The sequence below is a fragment of the Lissotriton vulgaris genome, chromosome 10 (genome assembly GCF_964263255.1).
Source record: "Lissotriton vulgaris chromosome 10, aLisVul1.2, whole genome shotgun sequence".
In the NCBI taxonomy this organism is placed as follows: Eukaryota; Metazoa; Chordata; class Amphibia; order Caudata; family Salamandridae; genus Lissotriton; species Lissotriton vulgaris.
In genome coordinates, this window is record NC_141698.1 from 91,132,323 (window position 1) to 91,158,418 (window position 26,096).

Below are 26,096 nucleotides of genomic sequence, written 5' to 3' on the forward strand. Positions count from 1 at the left end.
GAGGGGAGTTCTGGCTGTCCATTCTGCCTTCGCAACACCTGCTCTGAATCTGGGGATAAAAATTAATTGGATCAGCCACGGATACACCATAGGTGAAAGAGCCTGTCCCTCGTGAACATCACAGGTGCGTAACCCTCACCCTCCATACTTACATCCCAGTGATGCGACCAGAAGACCCCTAGTTCCGAGCGATACGAAGTATTCAGAGCGTGCGAGTGCGAAGTGGCTATGGAGGGAAAGGCGGACGTTAGATGCAGTGCTTGTGCAAGGCATTTCTTTAGACCAACACGCATGTGATCACTTTCCCCTACCGCCTGTCTGAAGTCTCCCTCCCATTTAACCCCAAGCTGTTTCTTCTCCCAGTATACCTGTCTCTGTACACCTAAAGGCAACCTGGCTTGCCTCACCGGTCGTCCGCCGCTCGTTATTTATTTAGCAATCTGTAAAACAAAGAACACAGTTACAACGTTCCTCCACATTCCTTTTAATGTCCCCTTTGTCTGCTGTGATCCTTCAGCCTGCAGGCGCCTTGCGGCTGCATTCATGTTCCTGTGCCTCCAGGCTTCACTAGCCGCATACATTCAATCCTGCAAAATATGGATATTAGTGCCACCTTAATTACCACTTTTCACATTCTCATTAACTTCCTTTGTATCCATGCCACGCTATATACCCCCCAATGGGTACTCAATTGTTGAGAGATTCGGGGGAAGCCTGTGCACCGAGTGAAAGATTCAAAGGCCGAAGCTGACGAGGGAGGCCCCCACTCTGTCCCCCCCATAGACTGCTGACCGCTGTGCACGTGCCTGACCGGCAGCCCCCTTTCACCGTAAAACAAAACGAATTACATGCCCAGCAAGTACTCGCGACCCGCGCATGTATACAACTGACCCCATTCCCGTAAAATGCAATTCTTTCACGTCCCGTCCCTGAATGCATTTCATATTATGCCGACACACATTTTGGTGTCGTTATCGAGACTCGAACCGAGATCCCCCAGGTCCGAGGTCGAGCGCCCCACATCTAGCCGCGATAGAGGCAATGAAAAGAGTTCCTGAACACGCAAGGGGTTCTCCGCCGAGCCCCTGGTATGGTCACAACTTGATGCTTATGGAAAAAGCATCCTGGGAAATGTGTACACAGGAAACAATGCCTGGGGCGGGGGAGGGGGCATTTAGGCCAGAGGGACCAGAGCATGAAAAGGCCCACGGATGGCCGAGGCAGCTGCCCCATGCCCATAGCACGAGTTCGTGCTTCAAGGAGGCAGGGGAAAACCGGGCAGGACAGAGGAGAAACCCGCCTGCAGGGGCCAGCACCCCGGCAGGCCAAAAGGCACCGGAGTCTTGAAAAGGGAGGAAAGGCATGGGCAAAACCGCGCTGCTGAAATCCGCGCGCACATAGAATGTGGCGCAGTGGCGGGATCTGCTGGGCCCCCGGCCCGGCGTGCCCCCAGAACTGAAATGCGAATCCTACTTCGCCCAAATGCAACCCAAACCGCACACCAAAAGAGGCCACTATTGCTCCGCAAAAAGGGGGGGGGGGATGCTGGTTGGCGCCAAGCCAATCGCATCGAACCGGCTGGCCACTGCACAAACAAGGAGGCGCAGGCGAAGGCTACCAATATGGCCGCCCTTCCCCCAGGCCGTGCAGGCCGAGACCACACCCAAAATGGCCGCAGGGGTCAATGACCCCCGAGCTCCACAATGGCGGCCCCACGGGAAGGCCACAGCCCGACGCGTGGGGACCTGGCGCCAGTTCCCCAGGCCTAACGGCGTGTGACATTTGGGCAACCTGCCTCTGTATTTCTACCATCTATACCATCTTCAACTCTAGTACCTCCGTAAGCGGAGGCAGCGACCCAACCCACTGAGCTATAACCAGGCTCCCCATTGCCCGCAACCAGGAAGCCGAATGAGCAGTGTGGCGCCCCCGCTCGGGTGGGCCGCATGTCCTGATCGAGGGAGCAGGCCTATTTACAAAGGCGGGGCGGGAGGTGGTAGTCGACCACCTTCACAGCATGTACCCTCCCTACCCGACCGTGCCTCTGACACCGAACCGCGCGCCAACACTCGCGCCACCGGGGCTCACACAACATGCGACAGCCAAAGACCCGCAGAGAGGGTACATCAAAGGGGACAATTCCCTGAACCCGAGAGTCAGGTCAGGCCTACTGCCCGCAGCCCCCCCACCCCCAGCTCCAAATTCCGGGGGAATTACCAAGCCCGGGAAGGGCCAAGCTCTCTGGAAGTACCCTGGCCCTCCGGACCTCGAGGCAGACGCGCACAGGGATTCCTCAGTTGAACGTTCCCCACAAACCCGCCACGCAATAGGAACAATTAAGTAAACAGACGCGTACAAGGATTCAGCAATTGAATGCTCCCCACAACCCGCCCCGCAATAGGAACAATTAAGTAAACAGACGCGCATAAGGATTCAGCAATTGAATGCTCCCCACAACCCGCCCCGCAATAGGAACAATTAAGTAAACAGACGCGCACAAGGATTCAGCAATTGAATGCTCCCCACAACCCGCCCGCAATAAGCACAATTAAGTAAACAGTCGCGCACAAGGATTCAGCAATTGAATGCTCCCCACAACCCGCCCCGCAATAAGCACAATTAAGTAAAGAGTCGCGCACAAGGATTCAGCAATTGAATGCTCCCCACAACCCGCCCCGCAATAGGCACAATTAAGTAAACAGACGCGCACAAGGATTCAGCAATTGAATGCTCCCCACAAACCCGCCCCGCAATAGGCACAATTAAGTAAACAGACGCGCACAAGGATTCAGCAATTGAATGCTCCCCACAACCCGCCCGCAATAGGCACAATTAAGTAAACAGACGCGCACAAGGATTCAGCAATTGAGTGCTCCCCACAACCCGCCCCGCAATAGGCACAATTAAGTAAACAGACGCGCACAAGGATTCAGCAATTGAATGCTCCCCACAACCCGCCCCGCAATAGGCACAATTAAGTAAACAGACGCGCACAAGGATTCAGCAATTGAATGCTCCCCACAACCCGCCCCACAATAGGCACAATTAAGTAAACAGACGCGCACAAGGATTCAGCAATTGAATGCTCCCCACAAACCCGCCCCGCAATAGGAACAATTAATTAAACACAGACCGAACAAGAAAGCATTATTACTAATTAACTATCCCAAACCCTGTGCCCCGCAGCAACCCCCCACATACTGACACGTACTGTGTCCTGCTACATCAATCACACTCAACAGGACAGAGTGAATGATCATTTCTTTGTGGGACGAAACATAACATTTCTTATTAGGATTTCCTTTGTATCATTGCATGCTACATCTTAGCCAACAAAGACACACTGGAAGGCATTTGTGTCCACTATTCTAACGGCATGGCTGCTGGTGCAGCTCTCTCTAAGACATTTCAGTAGCTGATATGTAAGGGCGGCCACATGACCATACTTATCTACTTTTGCCAAATATTTCTATCCTTTATAGCACAAGCATGGGCTGCGATTGAGTTCTACAGTTAATCAGCATTACACCTCTCAGAGGTATTGTTTCGAAACTCATTCCTAGGGTAAAGAATCCGCAGGAAGAGAAATCTATCAGAAAAAAGTCACTTACTTACAGTAACAATATTTCTGCTGGATACATACTACTCCAGCAGATTTTTCACTGCTCTATCTTCTCCCTTGATGTGGTAGTGGCCTTTATAATAATATTATTCCAGGGTACGTAAACATGTTCTGTACTTTTATTATTGCTGATGCCTTCTTGGTTCCTCTCTAAATGCTTCAGTGAGGCATGAAGAAGATACCAGGAACCTGCACCAGTCGACCTAATATACTTCCATCTTGCGGAATCCGGTAGACCGTCACAACTGAAGCCAAATGGCACCACCTGGCAGCGTTAGAGAGACATTGCTGTTAAACAGTTCTGGACCAATCACGCTCCTTGGATGTAAGGTATGAAATCTGTGGGAAGATTCCACCAGAAACATTGTTACGGAAAGTAAGTAACTTTTTCTTTCCTAACTTTATTTGTCATTATGTTTGATAGACCTATAAACATACAAAAAACCTCTTAATTTGATCTGATTAGGCATATTTATTTTGGAAAAGTTTTAAGATTGGAATCCATTGATATGTTTTATTTTTTTATTTTCGTTTACGTCTAGGTCACAGATTGTTGGGAAGTTCAGCTCCTGTCAATATTCCAGGCTCTCTTGCTCGTTCCTCCTCTTTACATTCATCATCATCTGTTTCAACCTCTCCGCTCAACTCTCTTCCCCACTCTTTGTCCCAGTCCTTCCTTTCATCCAGTATGACTCCTCACCAACAGCCTCAGTCTCAGAAACCAGAACATAACAATTTAGGCACTTCAGCTTCTTCTCACAATTCTTTAGGTAAGTCACCTGAATACCAAATTGTTTTGAGATGCAGAGCAAAATATTATTTATGTTGCTTGTACTTTTTATCTTATCCTCATTACCAGTATAACCATTACTGTCTTCGTATGCTTCCTACAAATGTATTCATTAATATTTCATTGATGTCCTACTGCCACCTAAAAATAAGAATAACGTGGCATCCAAGTAGTTACATTACATGTTATAACTTACTTCTTGTCGCTTTGTTGCAAACAGCATTTTGCCTTTGGGAACTCCTATTTTCCTTTAACCATAAAAGGAATAGAGTAAAAAAAAATCCAGGAGTGGGTGGCGTGGCCTGATTCAAGATGGTGTAGGGCTCATCTCCTTGAAGCTCCGAACCCCCTACGCCTTGTCAGCCGAAACACTCTGCATTTGAACTGCAATTACGCCCCTCTGACAGTAGATTGGCGACCTGATCAACTTTGTGACCTAATAGTATGTGGAGATCAGAGGCGCAACTAGAGTGAAATTTTGGGGGTGGGGGGCCTTAATAAAAATTTCGTGGTGGATTAATTCTTCCAGCAATCGACAGTGTGAAGATGCAGGGACTCAAGAACAACTAAGCCTCATTAACAAGTAAATGGTATTTTAAAGACCTGTGAAGTACTCGGGTGTGGCTGTGTGTGTGTGCCCGGGGAGCTGTTAGCCCGGGCTGCCACACAACAGGGGTGGAGGGGAGTGCTGAAGCGCTTTGAGCCCAATGGGCGTTGCGCGCCTGGGGACATCCTTCTCAGAACTGCGAGCTGTGGTCCTGCCTCGTGCTGCTGGCAGGGAAGGCACTGTCACTGTCTTGCTTGGGCCTTGAGACCCCGGCGGCCCTGGCCCATGGTGCCTGCTACTTGCAGAGACCGGCACCCAGTTGCTGGGAGGCAGAGACTGTGCTACCTGATATCTCTAAGTACCGCACATGACGTGAAGAGTTCGGGGACCGGAGAGTCATCAGCGTTGTGGTGAGTCGGCCCTGGACACTAGCGGCACAGGCCGTAACAGGTCGGAAACCCTACTGCCTCCTCTCCTGGGGTGTGACGTGCCTGGCTGCCTGGACCCCTGCAGAGTCCTGCCGCGCTTGGCTCAGGTGGCCCTGGGCGGTGCTGTGACCGAAGAAGAGACACTAAAGGGTCTTGACTCTACTCCGTAAGGCTGAGTGACAATAACAACATAACAGAATGATTGCCAATACTGAGCAATACTCCAAAACTTTATTCCCTAGCGAAACCTATGAATGAAACATATAGGTCAGCACTTTTTACTACACCATCAATTATTTTATTTAGCACTAGCAGCCCGTCCTGACGTTGTCCGGGTATGAATTGCTGCCGGCCAGTAGTATATTGTTTTGTAGGATTTCGTTTAGATAGCATTTCTTATCCGTGACAGGCCTGTGAAACGCTCCGATTCACAGTGCACTGCTGATGAACTTAAGAGTGCGTGTTCAGTAGTGTGTGAACTCTAGTTTCCCTACTTTATTTTTCCTTGCAATATTATATAGCGCGAACTCGACAACATGGCATGAGCACAATTTACATTATAGAAGAGCACATTCATTTGTGGTAGGCACAGGGAGACAAAGCGATTTGCCTGGAATCACAGGATGTTGAGCTGATGCCGAGATTCGAACGTAGCTCCCCAGCTCTAAAGTTCGCAATTCTAGAATTTGTGGCGGGAGGTGTGTCTAAAAGTGTATGTTGGTGCTGGCCATCAATGAGAGAGACCTGTGCATTTTTCAAATGGGTGGTGAAAAAATAGGAGTATGTTGCTGGAGATGTGGGCCGCCATGCCACCAATGTACTTACCCGGGGAGGGTAAACACCCATTATTCCGCAACTTTCTTTCCGCATACCATCACTCCGCATACTTTCATTACGAAAGTACCATGACTCCGCAATGCCATTATAACGCATGGCATTACATTTTATATGCTTTTATCATGCATACATTTACAACGAAATTCGTTGTAAATGCATGAATGGTAAAAGCATGTTTTTTTATGTTTGGATATGGTAAGTATGGGTATAGGGGTGTATGCTTTGGGGTACTGAGGTATATGTTTTGGGGTGTTTGGGTATTTTAAGGGTTCAGATATAGTTTTGGGTTATGTGGTACAGGGGTAGTTTTATGGTTTAGGGATAGGTATGGGTTTTGGGGTACATGGGTATTTTAGGGTTCAGGGCTAGGTTTGGGTTTTGGGGTACAGGGGTATTTTAAGGGTTCAGGGCTAGGTTTGGGTTTTGGGGTTCAGGGGTATTTTTACGGTTCAGGGCTAGGTTTGGGTTTTGGGTTTTGGGGTACAGGGGTATTTTTAGGGTTCAGGGCTGGTTTTGGGGTACAGGGTTTTTTTTAGGGTTCAGGGTAGGTTTGGGTTTTGGGGTACAGGGGTATTTTAAAGGTTCAGGGCTAGAATTGGGGTACAGGGGTATTTTAGGGTTCAGGGGTAGGTTTGGGTTTTGAAGTACAGTGGTGTTTTTAGGGTTTTGGGGTACAGGGGTATTTTTAGGGTTCAGGGGTAGGTTTGGGTTTTGAGGTACAGGGGTATTTATTGGGTTCAGGGCTAGGTTTGGGTTTTGGGGTACAGGGGTATGTTAAGGGATAGGTTTTGGTTTTGGGGTACAGGGTATATTTATAGGGTTAAGATGGGTTAGTGTTTAAGGGTGTTGGGGTATTTTAAGGAGTATGGGTGGGTTATGACTATGGGGTGCAGGGGTATTTAAATGGAGCAGGGTGGGATTAGCACACGATATGAGACATGGCATGAAGGGCGGAACGTACCACACGCCCCCAGCGTTTGTCACGCCCCCAGCACACTCCCAGAGCACAACGCAGACACACCCACAAGGGACTACTTTGCTGGCACGGTTCTTTTACCTTTTAAATGTATATGGTGGGCGTCTGCATAGCCTATGTCCTTCTGCTGCTACTGCCCTTTCCAACACTGTATTGGGTGTTGTGATTGGTGCTGTGGTTCCTGAGATTACCCGTCTCAAAGGTTTGGGCTCTCTCTTTAATATATTAGTATGGATATATTTTGCACATTACTGTACCAACAACATTTTATAAACCTGTGTTTCAACAATCCATACAAAAGGAGGGAAGTTATATACACAATGGTCAAATTCACAAAATCAAAAAACACAGAGACACCAACAGACACTCAATGCAAACCATCAAACATTCCAAACCGATTCAGCCAAACATTTAAACCAAGCACTCACGCCATCCAATCATCACATCAGGGCTGGAACACTGTGACTTTTACGTTGCCCCAAACCTGATGAAACACACTAAGAATCCCAAGGACAAACAACCAAAAGCAATCCTATCTGTTTCAAATAGCATGCAATAATGATTTTCAAATATCACACATTTCTACATCCAAAACTTAATTCAATACACAAATGAGTCAATGTACCAACAACATTTTATACACATGTGTTTCAACAATACATACAAAAGGAGGGAAGTTATATACACAAGGGTCAAATTCATCAAACTCAAAAAACACAGCGACACCAACACACACTCAATGCAAACCATCAAACATTCCAAACAGATTCAGCCAAACATTTAAACCAAGCACTCACACCAACCAACCATCACATCAGGGCGGGAACACAGTGACTTTTACGTGGCCTCGAACCTGATGAAACGCACTAAGAATCCCAAGGACAAACAACTAAAAACAATCCTATCTGTTTCAAATAGCATGCAGAAATGATTTTCAATTATCACCAATTTCTACATCGAAAACCTAATTCAATACACAAATGAGCCAATTACATTACCTGGTTTGCTTGACAAAGGGAAAAGAAGGTCGACTCGTTTCAAACCCAACTCTTTGTCGGGTTCTCATCAGGATCAATAAATTCTATAAAGAGAGAAAATAACAATTCTTATTTAAGGATGAACCCACAACAACTACTAAACACAAGCGCCCACCAGCCGGTGCCTATCGCCTACCTTATTCCAATCATTGTTCAAATCTGTTGTCTCAAAACCCAAAAAGATATTCATGTTCTGCAAAGACAAATATAAGACAGTTATCCAACATAAGGCAGTTATCCAATACTGGATAACTGCAGTTACAGGTAAGTAACACATTTATTATCCAGTATTAGGGTGTCTTTCATAGATTCAAATGCCTGAATCAGAGTAGCAAGCAATGATGAGCACATTTTTGGATGGTTTAGAATATACAAGTCAGTAGATAATAACATATCAAGTGACCAATAGAAACATTCCATTGTAAGAAGAAATACCATCAAATAATACAATCAAGAAATGTGCGTACATGAAAAAAGGAGGGTGGGATTAAAAGAAGGCTCACCTTTATTGAAACGGATGGCGAAGCACTGCTTGTCCCACTGCAGCATCTTTCATGAGTTCTGTATCCAGACAGTAATGCCTGGTGAAGGTATGTGGCGACTTCAATGTTGCTGCTCTGCAAATGTCTATGATAGGTACTCCTGCAAACAGCGCCATGGATGTAGACATCGCTCTGGTAGAGTGGGCTCGTACTTTAGAATGCAGGAGTTGCCCTGCCTGATCGTGGCAGAATGCAATAGCTGCAGAAATCCAGCGAGAAATATTTTTCTTAGTGAGTGGAAGACCCTTTCTGGGTCTGCTATAAGCCACGAAAAGCTGGTTGGATTTACGGAAGGGTTTTGTCTTCTCAATGTAAAGTCTCAGACAGCGTTTAAGGTCCAGAGAATGTAACGTTCTTTCTGCTGCAGTCTGGGGATTCGGAAAGAAAGAGCGCAAGACAATGAGCTCGTTGAGATGGAAGTCCGACTGGACTTTTGGTACAAATGTTGAATTTGTTCGCAATATTGCCCTATCTTGCTTGAATTGTAGAAAAGGTTCCTGAATTGAAAAGGCCTGGAGCTCACTTACTCGTCTTGCCGAAGTAAGTGCGAAAAGGAGTGCTGTCTTCCAAGAGAGGTATTTCAGATCAGCCCTGTGTACCGGTTCAGGCAGCACCAAGCACGAAGTAAATCAACAGGACCAGAGTTGTATCAAAAAATATATTTTTCTTTTCGAATTTTCAAAGTGCACAGGACAGCCAAAGCGTTTCGCTCCCCAACCATGGGAGCTTCGTCAGGGCAAAAGTACTGGATGGTTAGTCTTGCTGTAGCGCAGTAAAGTTGACAAAGGAGCTGGCCAGTGTAATGATAAAGATACTAGTGCAGATATTCCAATATTGGGAATAGAAGTGTCAACAAGCGTCACGGGCCGTCGTGTTGTTCACGCCAGTTGCATGAAAAATTATCTCTCAAATTAAATATTAGTATCCTAGATAAACTGGACGTGAAGCGACGTATGTGCAGTCCTTGATAAGCTGCTACCACACGTGCGCCAAAGCTTCGTCTCAAACACGGCCCGCAGCGGATTCTATCGAACGATAGAATCCGCCGCGGGCCGTGTTTTCGAGACCTGTGGTCTGGATACAGGCAATAAATGCCATCTTATGAGGGTCATTCACATAATGCCTCCTTTTAGAGCAAGTAGCGCAAGCTCTAAAAAGGCCTTTTTTCTCCATGTCTGTGATGATGAAAAAAGGGGACAGCTTCCTGAAGAGAATACAGTTGAAATCCAAAAGTTGAAGAGAAATCTGAGCAGAGCTCAGAGGAGACTCCCTTAGCACGACGTGCGGTAGAAAATCTGAGGGACTGAGGCTCCTGCCAGGAGGGTTGTAGAGGGAGGTGATAGCTGATTGGCTCTTCTCTAGAGTTCAGTCCTTTCTACAAAAGGACATGGAAATGTTACTAAGGTGAGGCCCATTGCCTATTTCTCTATATGTCGTTTAGGACATTACTTTCTTTATGTACCAGGGACTCCCATCCCGATGACAGGGAATGATTCAGGCATGTGAATCTATGAAAGACACAAATACTGGATAACTGCAGTTACAGGTAAGTAACGTATTTCTTATGTCGGCAGTCCTTTAGCATGAAATAGCACATCTGGGATTGGTAGACACCTAGAGATACCGCCACCCTGACACTAGTGATTTTTCATTCTTCTCCCATGTCCACCAGTCATATTCAGGTATTGACTACTGCGTCCTAACTCATTCCCTACTACGAGACCTCTATTCCTCCCTCATGTTTGGCATCTCTATTTCTGACCATGCACCCATAGAACTGACTTGGAATAGAATAGGGACGTGCCCCGTCCCCTCAGGCTGGCACCTTCCCCCACAACTTCTGTGGACGTTGAGGCAATCGCACTGCGATAACGAACTATGAGACCAACACTCACCCGGACATCTTGGCACATACACTCTGCGATGAGTTCAAAACTTCTATTGGGGTGAGATTACTTCTATCTCAATCACCCTGGTGAAAGAAAACAGGTTGTTTGAGACTGGTCTAGTCTCGGAGATCAAAGACTTGGAACATCAGGATCAAGACGCCCCCTCTCAGTGCACTAAACCCCAGCTGGCCTTCCTGCATGGTCAACTGCGTACGCAGCACACTAACAAGGCAGAGCGTGCTTTCCTTGTGCTTGAATAAAAGTACCACGAAGAGGGTAATAAAGTGGGGACACTGTTGGTGCACAAGGTCTGGCAGCAACAGACCCGTACTCCAGACTGTGCCAGGAGTATGGACTACCTCCGGCATGACTTAACAGGCAGTTCATGAATTCTTCCAGTCTCTCTATACTAGCGAAGAAGCCCCTCTTGATGCCATAGGCAACTATTTGGTGGGGTGTCAATGGGACCCCCTTGACGTTTCTCACAGAGAGTTTATTGAAGCCCCCATCTCTTCGGAGGAGCTCCTGCGGGCCCTGAAGAGCTTACCTCTTGGTAAGATCCCAGTGCCTGATGTAACTTTTCACTGCAAGTTTCTCCCGCAATTGCAAGACCAACTGCTGGCCCTATTTAACACCTTCACACCTGCTTCGGGCTCACCCCCACTATGTCCAAGGCGGAGATCTCTTTGATCCCGAAATCACGCAAGGGCCCTTCGTTCTGGGACTCATATCGTCCTATAGCGCTTCTAAACACCGAGGCAAAACTGTATTCTAAAATCTTAGCTAACAGGTTGAAGCTCTATCTCCTTGGTCTTATAGACCTGGAGCAGGTCGACTTCATCCACAACAGGCAGGGAGCGGACTATATCCGCCGCTTGGCCCACCTAGTGGAGAAATCCTATCTCCATGCCATTCCAGCCTGCTTTCTCTAGCTTGAAGGGGAGAACACTTTTGATAGTCAGTTTGCCCTTCTTAAAGGCCGTACTCCAGAAGATAGGCCAATGCCCTGTGATGGTTGACCGGATTATGGCCTCTTACACTTCCCTCGCTGCGAGAATTCGAATCAGGGCAAGCCTGTCACAGGCCGTTCATCTATGGAGGACCTCTAGAGAGGACTGCCACTTTCGCCCCTCCTTTTTGCCCTAGTGGTGGAACCCTTAGCGGGTACAATTTGTCAAACAGAGGATATAGTTGGGATACCCTTTGGGGGACGTGCCCACTGTAGGTAGCTGACTCTGTATATACTATACCAAAGTGAGATATAGTGTGCACAGAGTCCGGTGGAACCCCAAAGGTAGGCAGAGGTAAAGTTAGATAGCACCATACTCTCTCTTTGTGGTATGTGGTCAAGCAGTAAGGCTTCATCAGAGGACAGTGTTAAGCATTTGTTGTACACACTCATCAGCAAATGACTTCACACACTCAAAGACTGAACTTCAGACCAATTGTTTTTGTATAAAAATAATATTTTCTAGAACCAAGCAAGCCTTGCACAGGTAAGCAAAAAAAATACTTTACAGTTGTAATGCAGTTTGTAAATAGTTTGAATTGCAATTGTAAATGTATTTTGATTTGATTACAGTAGAGTTACTGATAATTCAATGCTTTTCAGAATGCAGTACATGTACTTTGTATGGGATTTTTAGTAAATTTACAGGTAAGTTACTTTTGAGATTACCTTTCTTACACAGTGTAGTATACCTGGACACTACACTGGGACATTTCCGTAGGTAAAATCGTTTTTGTTAGTTAGTACAATTTTAAAGAATTTCTTTAGGTTGTCCAACTGCACACTAAAAAACTTTTCAGAGAAAAACAGTCAATGTTTTCCTATGGAGGAAAATAGTGTTAACGGTTCAAAGGTAAGTACTTTGTTGTGGGAGATGGTATTTTGGGGTTAGACTCGGGTCCCCCAGGGTCAAGGATGCACTCTTGTTACACCCTCAGCTGCACTAGGGCGGCCGGGTGCAGAGTGCTGAGGCCCAGTGTTATCCAATGGGGGATATGGGGCCTTCAGTGGGTGGCTGCTGACCATCAGGCAACTGGGTTGTTAGAGCAAAGCTCCTGGACATAAGCGCAGGGCAAATGGGGGTTTAGGCCAGCACAAAAGATGCACCCTCAGCGGTACTGGGGCTGCCGGGTGCAGAGTGCTGTTTTGGCATCGGAAGCCCTGTAGCTTTCAGTTGGGAGTCTGGTTTGCGAAAGCACTGGAGGCTCGGGGACGAAGGTCTTCTGAGTGCTACCACCACTTGGAGAGGTATGTTGGGGGTTGGTTAGGCACCGTCGGTTGGGCCGCCAGTTTTTCCTGGGTGAGGTGTGAACACCTCGCCCAGTAAAGGCTTTGTTTCTGGGCTCAGGGAGCAAAGGCTCCCACTCAAGGGGTCCAGAAAAATGTCTTGTGGTGGCAGGCTGGTGTGTACCAGTCAGGGAACCTACCAGAGGCTGGTCGTTTTTCAGTTGCCATCGCTAAGATGCCCTCTGAGTGCATTTTTCATTAAATCCCACACTGGCTTCAGTGTGGGTTTAATGTGCTGAGAAGTTTGATACCAGACTTCTCAGTTTTCAGTGCTGCCATTATGGTACTGTGGAGTTCGTAAGGAGAAACTCTTAGCAAGATATACTCTTAATGGCAGCACTGCACTTACAATGTCTAAGAATTGACTTGGACACTGTAGGGGTACAGGGCTCATGCACCTGCACCCTCACCAATAGTATAGTGCGCCCAGCTAGAGGGGTGACTGATCCATGCCAGGGCAGTGGGTTGTGGCCATGGTAAACAGGGATGTGTGCCATGTCGACTCTTCACTTTGTTCTGCACCAAAGCACGCAGCCTGAAAAGGCAGTGTGTGAGTGTAAAGGTACAGGACCTTGAAGGGTGGCACAATAAGTGCTGTAGCCCATAGAGGCCTTTCCCTGGTCACATTGCCCTGGGTACCTGTGGTACCATTTACCAGGGGCTGACCTGTGGTCAGAAAGTGCCAATTGTGGTGTACAAGGTACAGTTTTGAGGAAAGAACACAGGCCCTGGAAACCTGGTTGGCAAGGACCCAGGGCACATCCAGTTAAAGTGCATCAGTAGTCTGTCAAAAAGGGGGGGGGGGGTTACTGCAACAGAAACCCAGCTTTTCACACCCACAAGATCACTTTATTAGCTGACAACCTCCTGCTGACTCTCGCTCAGTCAGAAAAATCTCTCCTGGTGCACTTGTGCACACTCCTGACTTTTGAGATAGTCTCATGTTTCAAGATAAATGTAGCCAAGTCGCAAGCTCTAAACTTAACTATCCCCCCAGCAAACTTCACAGTGGTCCAATCTCTCACACCCTTCCAGTGGGCCTCTAGATCTATCCAATACGTGGGCCTCCAACTTAATCAACCTTGAATGCCTGGTCGATGGCCAGTTGGCCTGAATGTCGAAAATCCATCTTGGAGGACCTTCTCCCGTAGAATCCCCTCCAGGTTTCGTGGCTGGGCCGTTTAAATGAGGTCAAAATGTCCCTCTTACCAAAAAAACTATACCTCTTTTAATGCCTATCTACGCCGATCCCTCAGGGCAAGATCTTATGCCTCCAACAGGACATTCGCTCCTTTATTTGGGGTGGAGAATCGTCCTCGCTTCTCCAATACAGTACTTATGCTTCCTGTGGACCGGGTAGGGTTTGGTTTTGATGCCATAACCTCCTTGAATAATATTGGGCCGCACACCACCGCTTCGTCTCAGAATGGGTGATACATGCAAGCGATAATCATTGGTTTTATATGGACTGTGCTGTGGCCTTTCACCTCCTCTGAGACCTTGCGTGGCTCCCCAGACACACAAGGCCATGAAGTGCCTACCTTACCATTCCCACAAAAATGGTCCTTTCCTTCACCCAACACTGCCTTGGCGTGCAACCCTGATTTTGCCTCCCCTCAACTCCCACCCCCGCTGCAGCACCATTCATATAGCCTTTGGAGAGAGGGCAACTGTCGCACTCTTCGGGACTTGTTTGAGGGGGACTCCCTCAAGTATTTCGAACAGTGTCACCTGGAGTTCTGGTACCCTGTGGCCACCAGACTACAATATTATCAGCTCCGCCACTCTGTCCACACCCCGCCTAAATGTGCAGGGGGCACCTGCCAACTAGATACTTTCGAGACATTGATCCTGTCATTGAACAGGTCCCGTGGGCTCATCTCGCGCACATACTAGGTTCTCAACATTCCACCCTATCCAACCACATCCCTGCCAATCACAATGGTACATTGATATTGGGGTAGAGCTTCCCAAGAAAGTAAGGGAGCATTTATGGTGTGATATACCGTGGATCTTGAAAGCATACCACAACGTGAGTTTGCTTACAACGTCATGACTAGCTGGTAACTCACACTCACCTGACTTCACACTATTTTTCCCTCAACTTCTTCCATGTGTTGGCGATTACCTCGGCGCAAGGAGACTTCCTGCACATATGGTGGTCGTGCCCCGGCATTAGCACCTTCTGGAAAGAAATCCTTAGCCATATTAGGGGGACAATAGACTACCCGTTCCCGTATTTATATCTGACAGCGCTACTTGGTATTCGACCCCAACACCTGCAGGCCCTGACACATGCAAAATGTCACTTCATCTCCCACGTGTTGGGAGTGGCTAAGCAACTTATTGCTTTGCACTGGCAACAACCTGCCTCCTAGTTGTAATCCTGGTCACCTGACCACCACCCCCCCGATCCCACCCTTGGCACTTTCAGGGACGTGGGACTCCATGACATGGTTGTTTCTAACCTAGTAAAGTACACTTTTGTATTGTGCGCACTTTTTAGTTTTTTCTTCTTTCTGTTAAGTTGTTGAGAGGAGGTTTTCTAACTAACTGCTATGCCTATACTCCCTGCCGCCCTATTACTATACTTGAAGTATGCAGTTGCTTTCATCAGCTGTGGTGGCTTCTATTAACCTAATGTACGGGAATACTGTGGGCTTGCTGAGTTCAAGGTATCATGACATTCGTTGGTGTCTTTTCATTACAAATCTTGAAGAAATGTCTTTGCAAAAAAATCCAGGAGTGGCTTAAGATATGTGCCTAATCTGTTGTAACTTTGCAAATGGGTCTCAGCGTATCGGGCTTACTTAACTCTTCTCTTCCAAATTGTCTTTTTAGCTTTAATTCAAGAAGCATTTCTAAATACTTGTGTAGAAATAATTTTACGCTTTGTAATAATTACATGGGGTCTGATTCACAAAGGTAAACTTACACTCTTGTGCAATTTTACGTTTGTTTTGGAATTCACAAAGCTGCATTTTGATTCGAAGTGATGGAGTCCTCGTTGATTTAAGGGCAATTCGGCTTTTTGGAGCCCCGGTCTTAGTGAATGTCCTCAGGAGCATGATGAAGGACTCCCTCCTCCCCTTACACTCCCTCCCCCAACACCTGACCCCGGGTTTTGGTCATGGGCAACAATTGGTTCTATCTTTAAGGGGGTGGGGGGGTTGCAGGAACGATCCTTATTGCCATCGCTCCATTTCGCTATTAGAGTCGACTACAAAGAAATAGTGCAGAGCTTTGTTGGATCATCTGGATACCTAGGCAACTGAAAATCAGATTTTATCATTAGTACAGTATGGTTTTAGACAAGGTTTAAGGATGGTAGGTCAGTGCCTGAATCTCCACTTGGTTCCCAGTAAATATGTGACCACCAAGGAAGGTGGTCTCTTCTTGGCATTCATGGATTTAAGTGCAGCATTCAATAATGTTTTGAGGAGGAAATTGTGGTCCATGTCACTGAGTAGAGGGGTCAACCCTAAAATTGTACATCTTATTACTCAGCTCCTCACTGATGTGGAAGGCAGGATTAGGCCATATGGGGAATGCACCTCTTACATTAAGATGAAAAAAAGAGTTCGACAAGACTGTGTGTTGGCCACGTTCCTTTTTACTTTTATATTAATAAGCTCGAGAAATACCTGATGTTAGCGTCTGTAGTGCAGACCTCCCCCTCCCCGATAAGGACCCGCCAGCTACCGATACGAATATTTTCAGATGAATGTGTGCTTATGGCCCGCACAGAGAGAGGCTTCAGAAACAACCGGACTGCTTTGTGGGATTCATGTCATTTAACAAATAAAAATAAATCCTATGCTATGATATATGGGCGCCCACGCAGTATTTTAACTCCATTCCATATTGGTGACGCTGCGCTTAAAAGCATTCCCATTTTTACATATTTGGGGATCCCATTCTATACTCTGAGCATGTGGGTGCATCTAAAAAGTGTAAGGGTCACACAGTTTGAGCAGGCTCTTGCAGCCCTTTTAAATTTTTTCTCTACGCTACGGTCCATGCCAGTAGATGTTACACTCACTATCTATAAGACCAGACCCATAGCAATAGCCACCTATGGCCTGTGGTGCCGGCGTATGGTGGTCCGCAGACTATACACAGTTACAGAACAGTGAAAACACAATGTTGTATAGGCTATTGTCACTCCCCTGTAGTGCCACCTCATCAATAATGCATGAGGAATTAGGACTGCGGTATATTGGGGATATTGTAAAGATGACACCTATCTTACTCTTGCTTTTAATTTGGTCAAGACTTGAGGCAGCGCTGACAGAGAAGGTAATCTTTGACTGTTTAAAACTGTCAAGGTCCCATAAGATCAAGTGGTTGACCTTTGTGAAGAATGAATTACACGCAGTTGGTAAGAAAGAGTTGTTCACTAATCCAAAGTCAATCAACTGTCAGACCAGATTACTGGTTAAAAGCAAACTGCTGCACTAGATAGTTGAGAAGAAGTGGGAGGGTGAGCAGAAGAAGGATAAGGTGATGATGTACCTCCCATTGCACACTACAACGGTATCGAGCCATATTTGCCGAAGGTGCCTCTTCATCAGAGACTAATTTTGTTAAAGTTTATACTTGGTCTTGCCCATTTGCTGGTGTCTTAACATTTGAATGTTTTTTCTGTAAAAAACCTGGATCTGTGCCCATGCAATGCAGCTACGCCCCAGTCACAAATGCACATGTTCTTTTTCTGTGAGCTTTATAAAGAACAGAGAAAATGGTTCTTAAAGCCACTTATGAAAAATGTTAACATTACAAAGTGTAAAGAGGTTTTAGAGTATGTACAACTGCTGCAGACGGACCAAGTTGCATATCTGTATGTAGATGTTCGAGGCATGTGTGCTGTAGATACACGTTTTGCATAATCCTTCCATCTAGTGATGGGTCCGGATGTTAGCAAGTTGTTTTTCTTCGAAGAAGTCTTTCCTAGTCACAAGTTAAGGTGACTCCTCCTTTCGGTGATAGTGGGCGTGGGCATTCACTCCATTGTTGGATTGTTTTTTTCCGCCATCTGGTTCGGACTTGTATTGCTGCGCTCCTGTTCGAAACTGTCCTTCGGGTTCCCCTCAGTGCGCAATTCACTCTACCCTCGATGGTATTATCATACGTGTTTTCCTCTCTCCGGGTATCCATTTGATTGGGAAAATCTCTCCTCTTCGGTAGAAAACATCGGGCCTAGCCGCGTTGATCCACACCTCTGCTGATGGAATGGACTCTGTTTAAATTCTGTCCTCGGTACCACTCCAAGTAACCTCGCACCGATCTACACCATCTGCAACTTATGCTTATCACCGGAGCACATGGAAGAAGACTGAGGCCTGTCGTTCGTTCAGGTCAAAAAAGACTCTTCGAGATTGTGTGGTCAACTACGAGAAATGCAGCGCCAAGGCACTCAACAGATTCGGGATAGCTTCGGAGAAGAATCCCAACAGGAAGAAGTGGCAGCTGAGGAAGAAGAGGAGGCCTTCTCGGTCCCACAACCAGATTCTGAACTCGAGATCGAATTGGAGACAGAAGCTATTCCAGCAGGAGAGGGTGTTGTGAGTACCAAAACCCCCATACCCCAAATACCATCTTTTACCAAACATATGGCTTCAGCACCACCTCTGCCTTCGGGCCTTGGTCGGCACAGAGACGACGTTTCTGACGCAGCCGCCATCGGGCCCGGCACCAAAACAAGTGGTCAAGCCTTCCGGCTCGAGTCGAGCCGAGACAGACCGTTTTCAGACCCAAAACATTCCGCTCCGAAAGGCAAATCTGGTTCGGAGCCGAAATCCTCAGTTTCAAAACAAAAGTCCACTTCAGAGCCGAAACCTTCCGCCTCGAAGCAAAGATCCACTTCGGGGCAAAAACCTTCCGCTTCCAAGGACATGTCCGGTTCGGCATCAAAGAAGATATTTCAGAACCCCTGGAATCAATCTCAGACATTATGAAGGACAGATTGGATCCAAAGCAGAACAAGCTTTACATCAATCCAGACACAAATTCATTAGACAAAACTCCCTCCAAGAGGAAAGTCAGTTCAGAGGACACTGGATACAAGACCCCCCTTAAGAAGAAGGACATTGCTACAAGTACAATCCATCCTACTTTGCCATCCCCTCCACCATCTTCACCTTTAACAATACTGCCAGGCTCAGATCCATTACACATAACACCGCAGGGATCCCCTCACACAGCCTGATTTAGGAGATGGGGATGATGATGATGATGATGATGATGATGACAATGTTGGTTTACCTCCAGATCTGTGGGATGATTATAATACTGATCCACCCATAGATAATGATCCAGACCTATAACCTGCAAAACCTTCACTTCCAATTGATAAGGTTTCCTATCTGGAGCTAATTTCCAGAGCAGCAGCATATCATGGGGTTAATTGCATAAATAGGCCTTAGATGACGATTTTTTATTTGAGGCCCTAGGGTCTTCACACAGAATTAGTCAGAGTATCCCTATGTTAAAAGGCATGGTGAGACATGCAGATGACATTTTTAAGGACCCTGTTCGTGCACAAATTTGACACCTATGGTTGATTAAAAAAAATAATATAAACCATCACACTCTGATCCGTTTTTTTTAAAGGACAACTCCCTCTAGATGCACCTCCCACAGATAAAGAATCAAAGCTTATTGACGCATCTGATAAAAGGGTAGCTAGTCAAGCTTCTAATCTCTGGTGCATCGCCAACACGCAGGGCCTGTTAGCTAAGAGGATGAGACTGAATGTCTACTTCAAAACCTCCCAGAAAAGCACAAGAAAAAGGCACAAGAGATAATTGAAGAAGGGAAGCTAATTTCTAACGATTCTATTACATTTGCTCTTGATGCTGCTGGCACTGCAGCGAGAGAAATTAACTCCAGCAATCTCTTACGTTAGCATGCCTGGCTTAGAATTTCAGGCTTTAAACCAGAAGTCCAACAGTCTATTTTAAACACTCCTTATAACAAATAAAAAAAATGCAGACCTACAGTTGATGAGGCTTTAGAAAAGATGAAAAAAGACACGGATGTGGCAAAGTCCATGGGAGCACTTCAGACTCTTTTTGTTGCTCGTTCCATAGAGCAGCGTCTAAAAGTACATGCTCAGACCCTAACACTTCCTCGTACAAGTCCAACACGCAACCCTCTTCCGGTAGAAGCTTCTTTAGAGGAGGGTACAGAGGGAACACTTTTAAATGCGGTTGTAAGGGCACACCAACGCGTAACTCCCCTTCCCCCAATAAGTAGGGACTTGTCTATGCAATCCCGATCATCTAACACTTGTTGGGGGAATGCTTCAACAATTTTTGCCTATTTGGCAATCCATAACAACAGACAATGGTTCTTGCCTGGAGCTCACCAGCAGTCCTCCCAACATTCCACCTTGCACTCACAAAATCTCGTCAGAGCACCTGCAGCTCCTCAAACAAGAGGTGCAAGCTCTAACAAAAGGAGCTATAGAACCAGTTCCATTACAGTACCAAGGTTCAAGGGTGTACTCTCTGCACTTTCTAATCCACAAGAAGGACGGCTCTTTAAGACCAATTTTGGATCTAAGGACATTAAAACTGTACATACTTTCAGAACATTTCCTCATGGTCACGCTTCAACAGGTCCTTCCAGCACTACTGCAAGGTGATTTTATCTCCACTCTAGACTTAAGACGCATACTTTAATATTCTGGTTCACCCAACTCATCGAAAATACCTCATATTTGTGATAGCAGGAAGACACTATCAATTCAAGGTACTCCCATTCGAAGTAACTACTGCTCCCGTAGTATTCGTGAAATGTCTGGCAGTAGTGGGGGCACATGTATGAGAAAACACTTAGGAAACTCATAAATAATTGGACATTCAAAATTTCAATAGCAATATGTACTCATCCAGATACTTATCAAAAACATTTATTTATACAAAATATTTTTCCTTTTTTTGATTAATACATTGCCATCCTCTGTATGTGTGTGTGTGCGTGTGTGTGTGTGTGTGTGTGTGTGTGTGTATATATATATATATATATATATATATATATATATATATATATATATGTGTGTGTGTGTGTGTGTGTATATATATATATATAAACTTTTTTTCTTTTTGCCTAATCCATTCTAAAAAACATGATCGGTCTATTTCTGTAATAGTCCCTAGTACATATGTTCAGGCATACCCCCACATTCATCCAGTGCCTAACATGCCACAGATGTTATAAAATGGAAATGAAGAAATGATGTTCAAACTTTTGGTTGAGATGGTACATTAAGCATTCATGGATAGTTCTTCAATACATGCTATGTACACAGTCTCTAAATATGTATTATTTCTTTAGTTATTTTGAGTCCTCATTAATAGAGAATCTCCAATTGATTATGGAAGATATAGTGGGGTCAAAATACTGTATTACTAGGGAGAAATGCTCATCATTGCCAAGGCTGGAGAAAAATGTATCCTATGCGCATTTCGGCTTTGAGCCTTCATCAGGAGATCATGAATATTTTGAGAATTTATAATAGTACACTATCCATAATAGCTTTTGGAAGATGGATTGATGGCTGCTTTTCTAGGCGATTATATGCAGCCCGTTATTTCTGCATGAGTTGCACCCACCGAGGTTGGTGTCACATAGGAATGTTCCCCGTGTATTTAGTCCATGCCATTTAGTCCTCGTTTGTCTTTCAAACCGCCGTAGCGTAGAATGTAGCATCCCAATTGACTCAAGCTCTCGGGCACTGTACCTACGGCATTGAAAGTGAATCGGCAGTTCTTTCACATCTTCTGAACGGGTGTACTACGCTCGTGCAAAGGGACATGCAGCATAATTCTGCTATGGTAGTGGCGGCACATCTCAGAACATAACAGATTTATGTCTTCCCATATCTGGATGATTGGCTCTTCAAAGCCAGCACACACCAAAAGTGTCTACACCACACTCAGACTACATTAGACTTACTCTACCAATTGGGTTTTACGGTCAATGCTCAAAAGTCTCACTTTCAGCCTTCACAAATTCAGTCTTATCTGGGAGCAACTCTAAACACGTGTACAGCTCTAGTCTCTCCCAATGCAGCCAACATTCAAAATACTCAATCTCTGCTAATACATATTCAGGCCAATCAATACTTAGCAAACAGGACGTTCATACAACTGCTAGGGATGATAGCATCATGCATAGCGACAGTACCTCATGCAAGATTGCACATTCGTCCTCTACAGGAGTGCTAAGCACGTCAGTGGGATCCGTCTCGGGGTCAATTAACAGATCTAGTGTTGGTAGACAGCCGCACCCATCGCTCTCTGCAATGGTGGAACACACAAAACTTATCAAACGGGCGGCCCTTCATCAACCCTGAGCCACAGATCATGCTAACAGCAGACTCATCCCTCAGAGGTTGGGTTGCCCATCTTCACAACTTGACAATTCAAGGTCTATGGGACAACAAACACAAAGGTCTGCACATCAACTATCTAGAGCTTCTATCTGTATATCCTGCACTGAATGTTTTTCAGTCTCTCCTCATGGGGAAAGTTGTCCTAGTCTGCACCGACAACATGACAACAATGTACCATGTTCAAAAACGGGGTGAGGGGAGACACATTCTCTGCAGCTGTCACGCCTCTATCAGACAATTTGGCGTTGGGCACTTCATCACAAAGGCCATCTTCTGGCAGAGTACCTCCCAGGAGTGGATAATCAGATTGACGACCTAAGCAGAAGGCGGGAACAAATTCACGACTGGGAACTTCATCCCCAGGTTCTCCTTCCATACTTTCAAGAATGGGGATTCCCACAAATAGATCTGTTTTGCACAGTGGACAACTCAAAAAGCCCAAACTTCATCTCCAGGCACCCACACTTTCTATCCAAAGGCAATGCCCTATGGATGAATAGGTCACGGATATTTGCCTATGCTTTTCCGCCTCTCCTTCCAGTTTTGGTTTCAGAAGCTCAGGCAAACATCCCTCACACTGATTCTAGTAGCTCCCACTTGGACTCGTCAATTGTAGTTCACAACACTTTTGGAACTGTCAGTAGTTTCAAATCGAAAGCTACATCTCAATTCCAGTCTTCTCATGCTGAACCATGGAGTAGCCCGACACCTAAATTCCAAGACGCTCAATATAGCTATTTGGCTCCTGAAGTCCTAGAGTTTGGATAACTTAACTTGTCACCAGAATGTATGGCCATTCTTAAGGAAGCAAGAAAGCCTACTACCAGAGCTTGTATGCAGCTAAATGGAAAAGATATGTTATATATTGTACTTATAACAATATTGATCCACTAGATGCAGCTACTCAAAATATCATTTGTTACCTTATGCATTTACAGAGTGCTCGTTTAGCCTCCACTATCATTTGTTTGCATCTTGCAGTAGCAGCTGCATATTAGCAAAACAGACAACATCTATCTTTGTTCAAGGTTCCAGTATTGAAAGCCATTATGGAGGGCCCTAAGAGAATAATACCACCCAGGGTACTTCCAGCATCAGTTTTGAATCTGAACATTGTGCTTACACAGCTCATGGGTACACCTTTTGAGCCATTACACAACTGTCCGCTACAGTTTCTTTAATGGAAAGTGGCCTTCCTCATTGCGATCACTTCATTGAGGAGAGTTGGTGAGCTTCAAGCTTTAACCTTAGAAGAACCCTTTTTTCAACTTCATAGAGACGGGGTAGTTCTTCGCACCAACTCCAAGTTCCTTCCCAAAGTGGTTTCTGCTTTTCATATCAACCAATCAGTTGAGTTTCCTGTGTTCTTTCGTCATCCTGATTAGGGAGCAGAACAAGCTCTTCATACTCTTGATGTCAGAAGAGCGCTATTGTACTACGTTGAAAGAACAAAGGATTTTTGCAAAACAAAACCATTGTTTGTTGCGTTTGTTACACCTCATAAAGGCAATCCCATTTTTAAATCTGGTATTGCAGTATGGATTGTTAAGTGCATTCAAACCTGCTAAACTAAAGCTAAACAATCTTTATACCTCCTAGAGCGCATTCCACTCGTAAAATTGGAGCGTCTATGGCCCCTTTAGGTAACATCCCTTTAGCTGACATTTGTAAAGCAGCAACATGGTCCACACCACACATTTATACCAAACATTACTGTGTGGATATGTTGGCACGTCAACAAGCCAATGTAAGACAAGCAGTGCTAAAATCTCTTTTTCAAAGTGCTGCAACATCTACTGGTTAGCTACCCCTTTGGGAGAATACTCTACTGTACTATACTGTACTATACTGCTATATAGTGCATCTACAGCACATATGCCTCAAATGAATTATGCTCATTAACCAGAAAGCATCTGTTCTTGGCATTTAGAGCTGTAGATTCACATGCAACCTCCCGCCTCCCTGGGCACCTGTGGCTGTTGCAGTTTTGCATTATTTACATTCCACACACAAGGACATCTCCATACTACACTTACTCGCTCCATTCTCACCCTCTTGCGGGAAAACAATCTAACAATGAAGTCGATGCCCATGTGCACTACCACGAAAGGAGCAGTCGCCTTACCTCGTGACTGGGAAAAACCTCTTCGAAGAAAAACAACTTGCAAACATCTGGACCCAACACTAGATGGCAGCTGTATGCAAAGCATGTGAATCTACAGCTCTACATCTGTAGAACAGCTGCTTACTGGATAAGTAGCATGATCTTTATTGTCCACGGTATGAAACAGGAATTTAGTAGGGAAATAATGATGAGTTTTAGGTAGTATTCTTGTTTTAAATCCTACTAAATGAAATGTTTTGCTAGTTATCTTACTGTTTTAAATTTGCACTGAAGCACTTTATTTGTATTTATATTTAAAGATGGACTAATTGTATATATTGTGTGATTAACAGTGTTTATGAGTAGAAGTTTTAATTGTTTTATTGTATGCTTTTATGGTTGTTTTAAACCGAGCAAAGATGGAAACAAATTCTCAGTTTAGGAGTGCGGAGACTTGGCAGTCAGGGCATAGAACTCTGCACAAAAAAAGATAGGCATGTTTTATATGCGAAATTCTCTTCCCCGACTGCGGAGTCTCCGCACTCGTAAATTTACTATTAAAATGCAGCTTTGTGAATTACAAAACAAATAAGCCTGCACAGAAGTGTAAGTTTACCTTTGTGAATCAGACCCATGATGATTTCCTTTTCTTACGTTGTATTGATATTGAAGGTCTGATTTTCTCCTTTTTATTTTTACTCCGTTTTTCCCACTGTTCTCCAGCAAAGGTGTCTGTACAATCTACTTCCTTTTGTTGGCACCCACATTTAATTATATATATTCAATCTTTAATTTTGCAGGCTTGAATGGTGTCACCGGCAGTATCTGGGACTTTGTCACTGGAAGCTTTTCGCCTATTCCTTCACCCGTGTTCAGCAGTGCCTCTACACCTTCAACAAGTACAAACTCTAACAGCAATGAATTAACTAGAGTTAGGCAAGAGCTTGACGAAGCCAAGAGAAAAATAAAGCGATGGGAAGATTCTTGGCAACAAGTGAAGCAGGTGATGTCTAACCTTTAGTAAAGCAGCTAAATTAAATAGCTCGCTAATCACAATGTTATTTGTGTTCTCTGGTTTGATAGTTTGTACAATTATAATTTTATTAAATTTATTTTGTACTGGAGCATCCATGAGCATCACATTCTGGTGACTTGTGGTATAGCCTACCTTTAATTCAGATGTTCAAGTGTGTACACCTGCGAAGTATGTAATGAAATAAAATGTGATGCTCTTAATAACATACTATTGGCAACTGACTTCACCTCTGGTGGTAAAAAAACATTTACAAAGTTGTCTCAGATCCCATTTAATGCCATGAAATAAAACTTTAGCTAAGCACGGTAATAAATATCTGGGAAGCATACCTGTTGGACAATGACCCACCGTCCATTCCACAAAGGCTGGTTTAATTGAGGATAACCTGTGCTCAACTGGACTCCTCAACAAGGCACACCTCACAGAAAATACATATAGCATCTTTATCACTATGGAAAGCGAGAGGACATCAAATCAGTTGCACTCTCCCGCTATAGATACTTATGCACACAAAAGAAACTGATGCAATAACATTTCTACTAGGAAACTCCAGATTTCCTGTAGTGTCAGGATGTGAGAAATTACCTCTGCT

General features: G+C 45.2%; 1 protein-coding gene across 1 annotated transcript in view; it reads left to right on the forward strand.

The window, feature by feature from the left end:
• UNKL (unk like zinc finger) overlaps positions 1-26,096 on the forward strand; it is a 370,451-nt gene that overhangs the window by 312,520 nt on the left and 31,835 nt on the right. The window contains exons 11-12 of the mRNA XM_086940574.1: positions 4,165-4,392; positions 25,269-25,471. Coding sequence (XP_086796700.1) covers positions 4,165-4,392; positions 25,269-25,471 — 431 coding nt within the window. The remainder of the gene's footprint in view (positions 1-4,164; positions 4,393-25,268; positions 25,472-26,096) is intronic.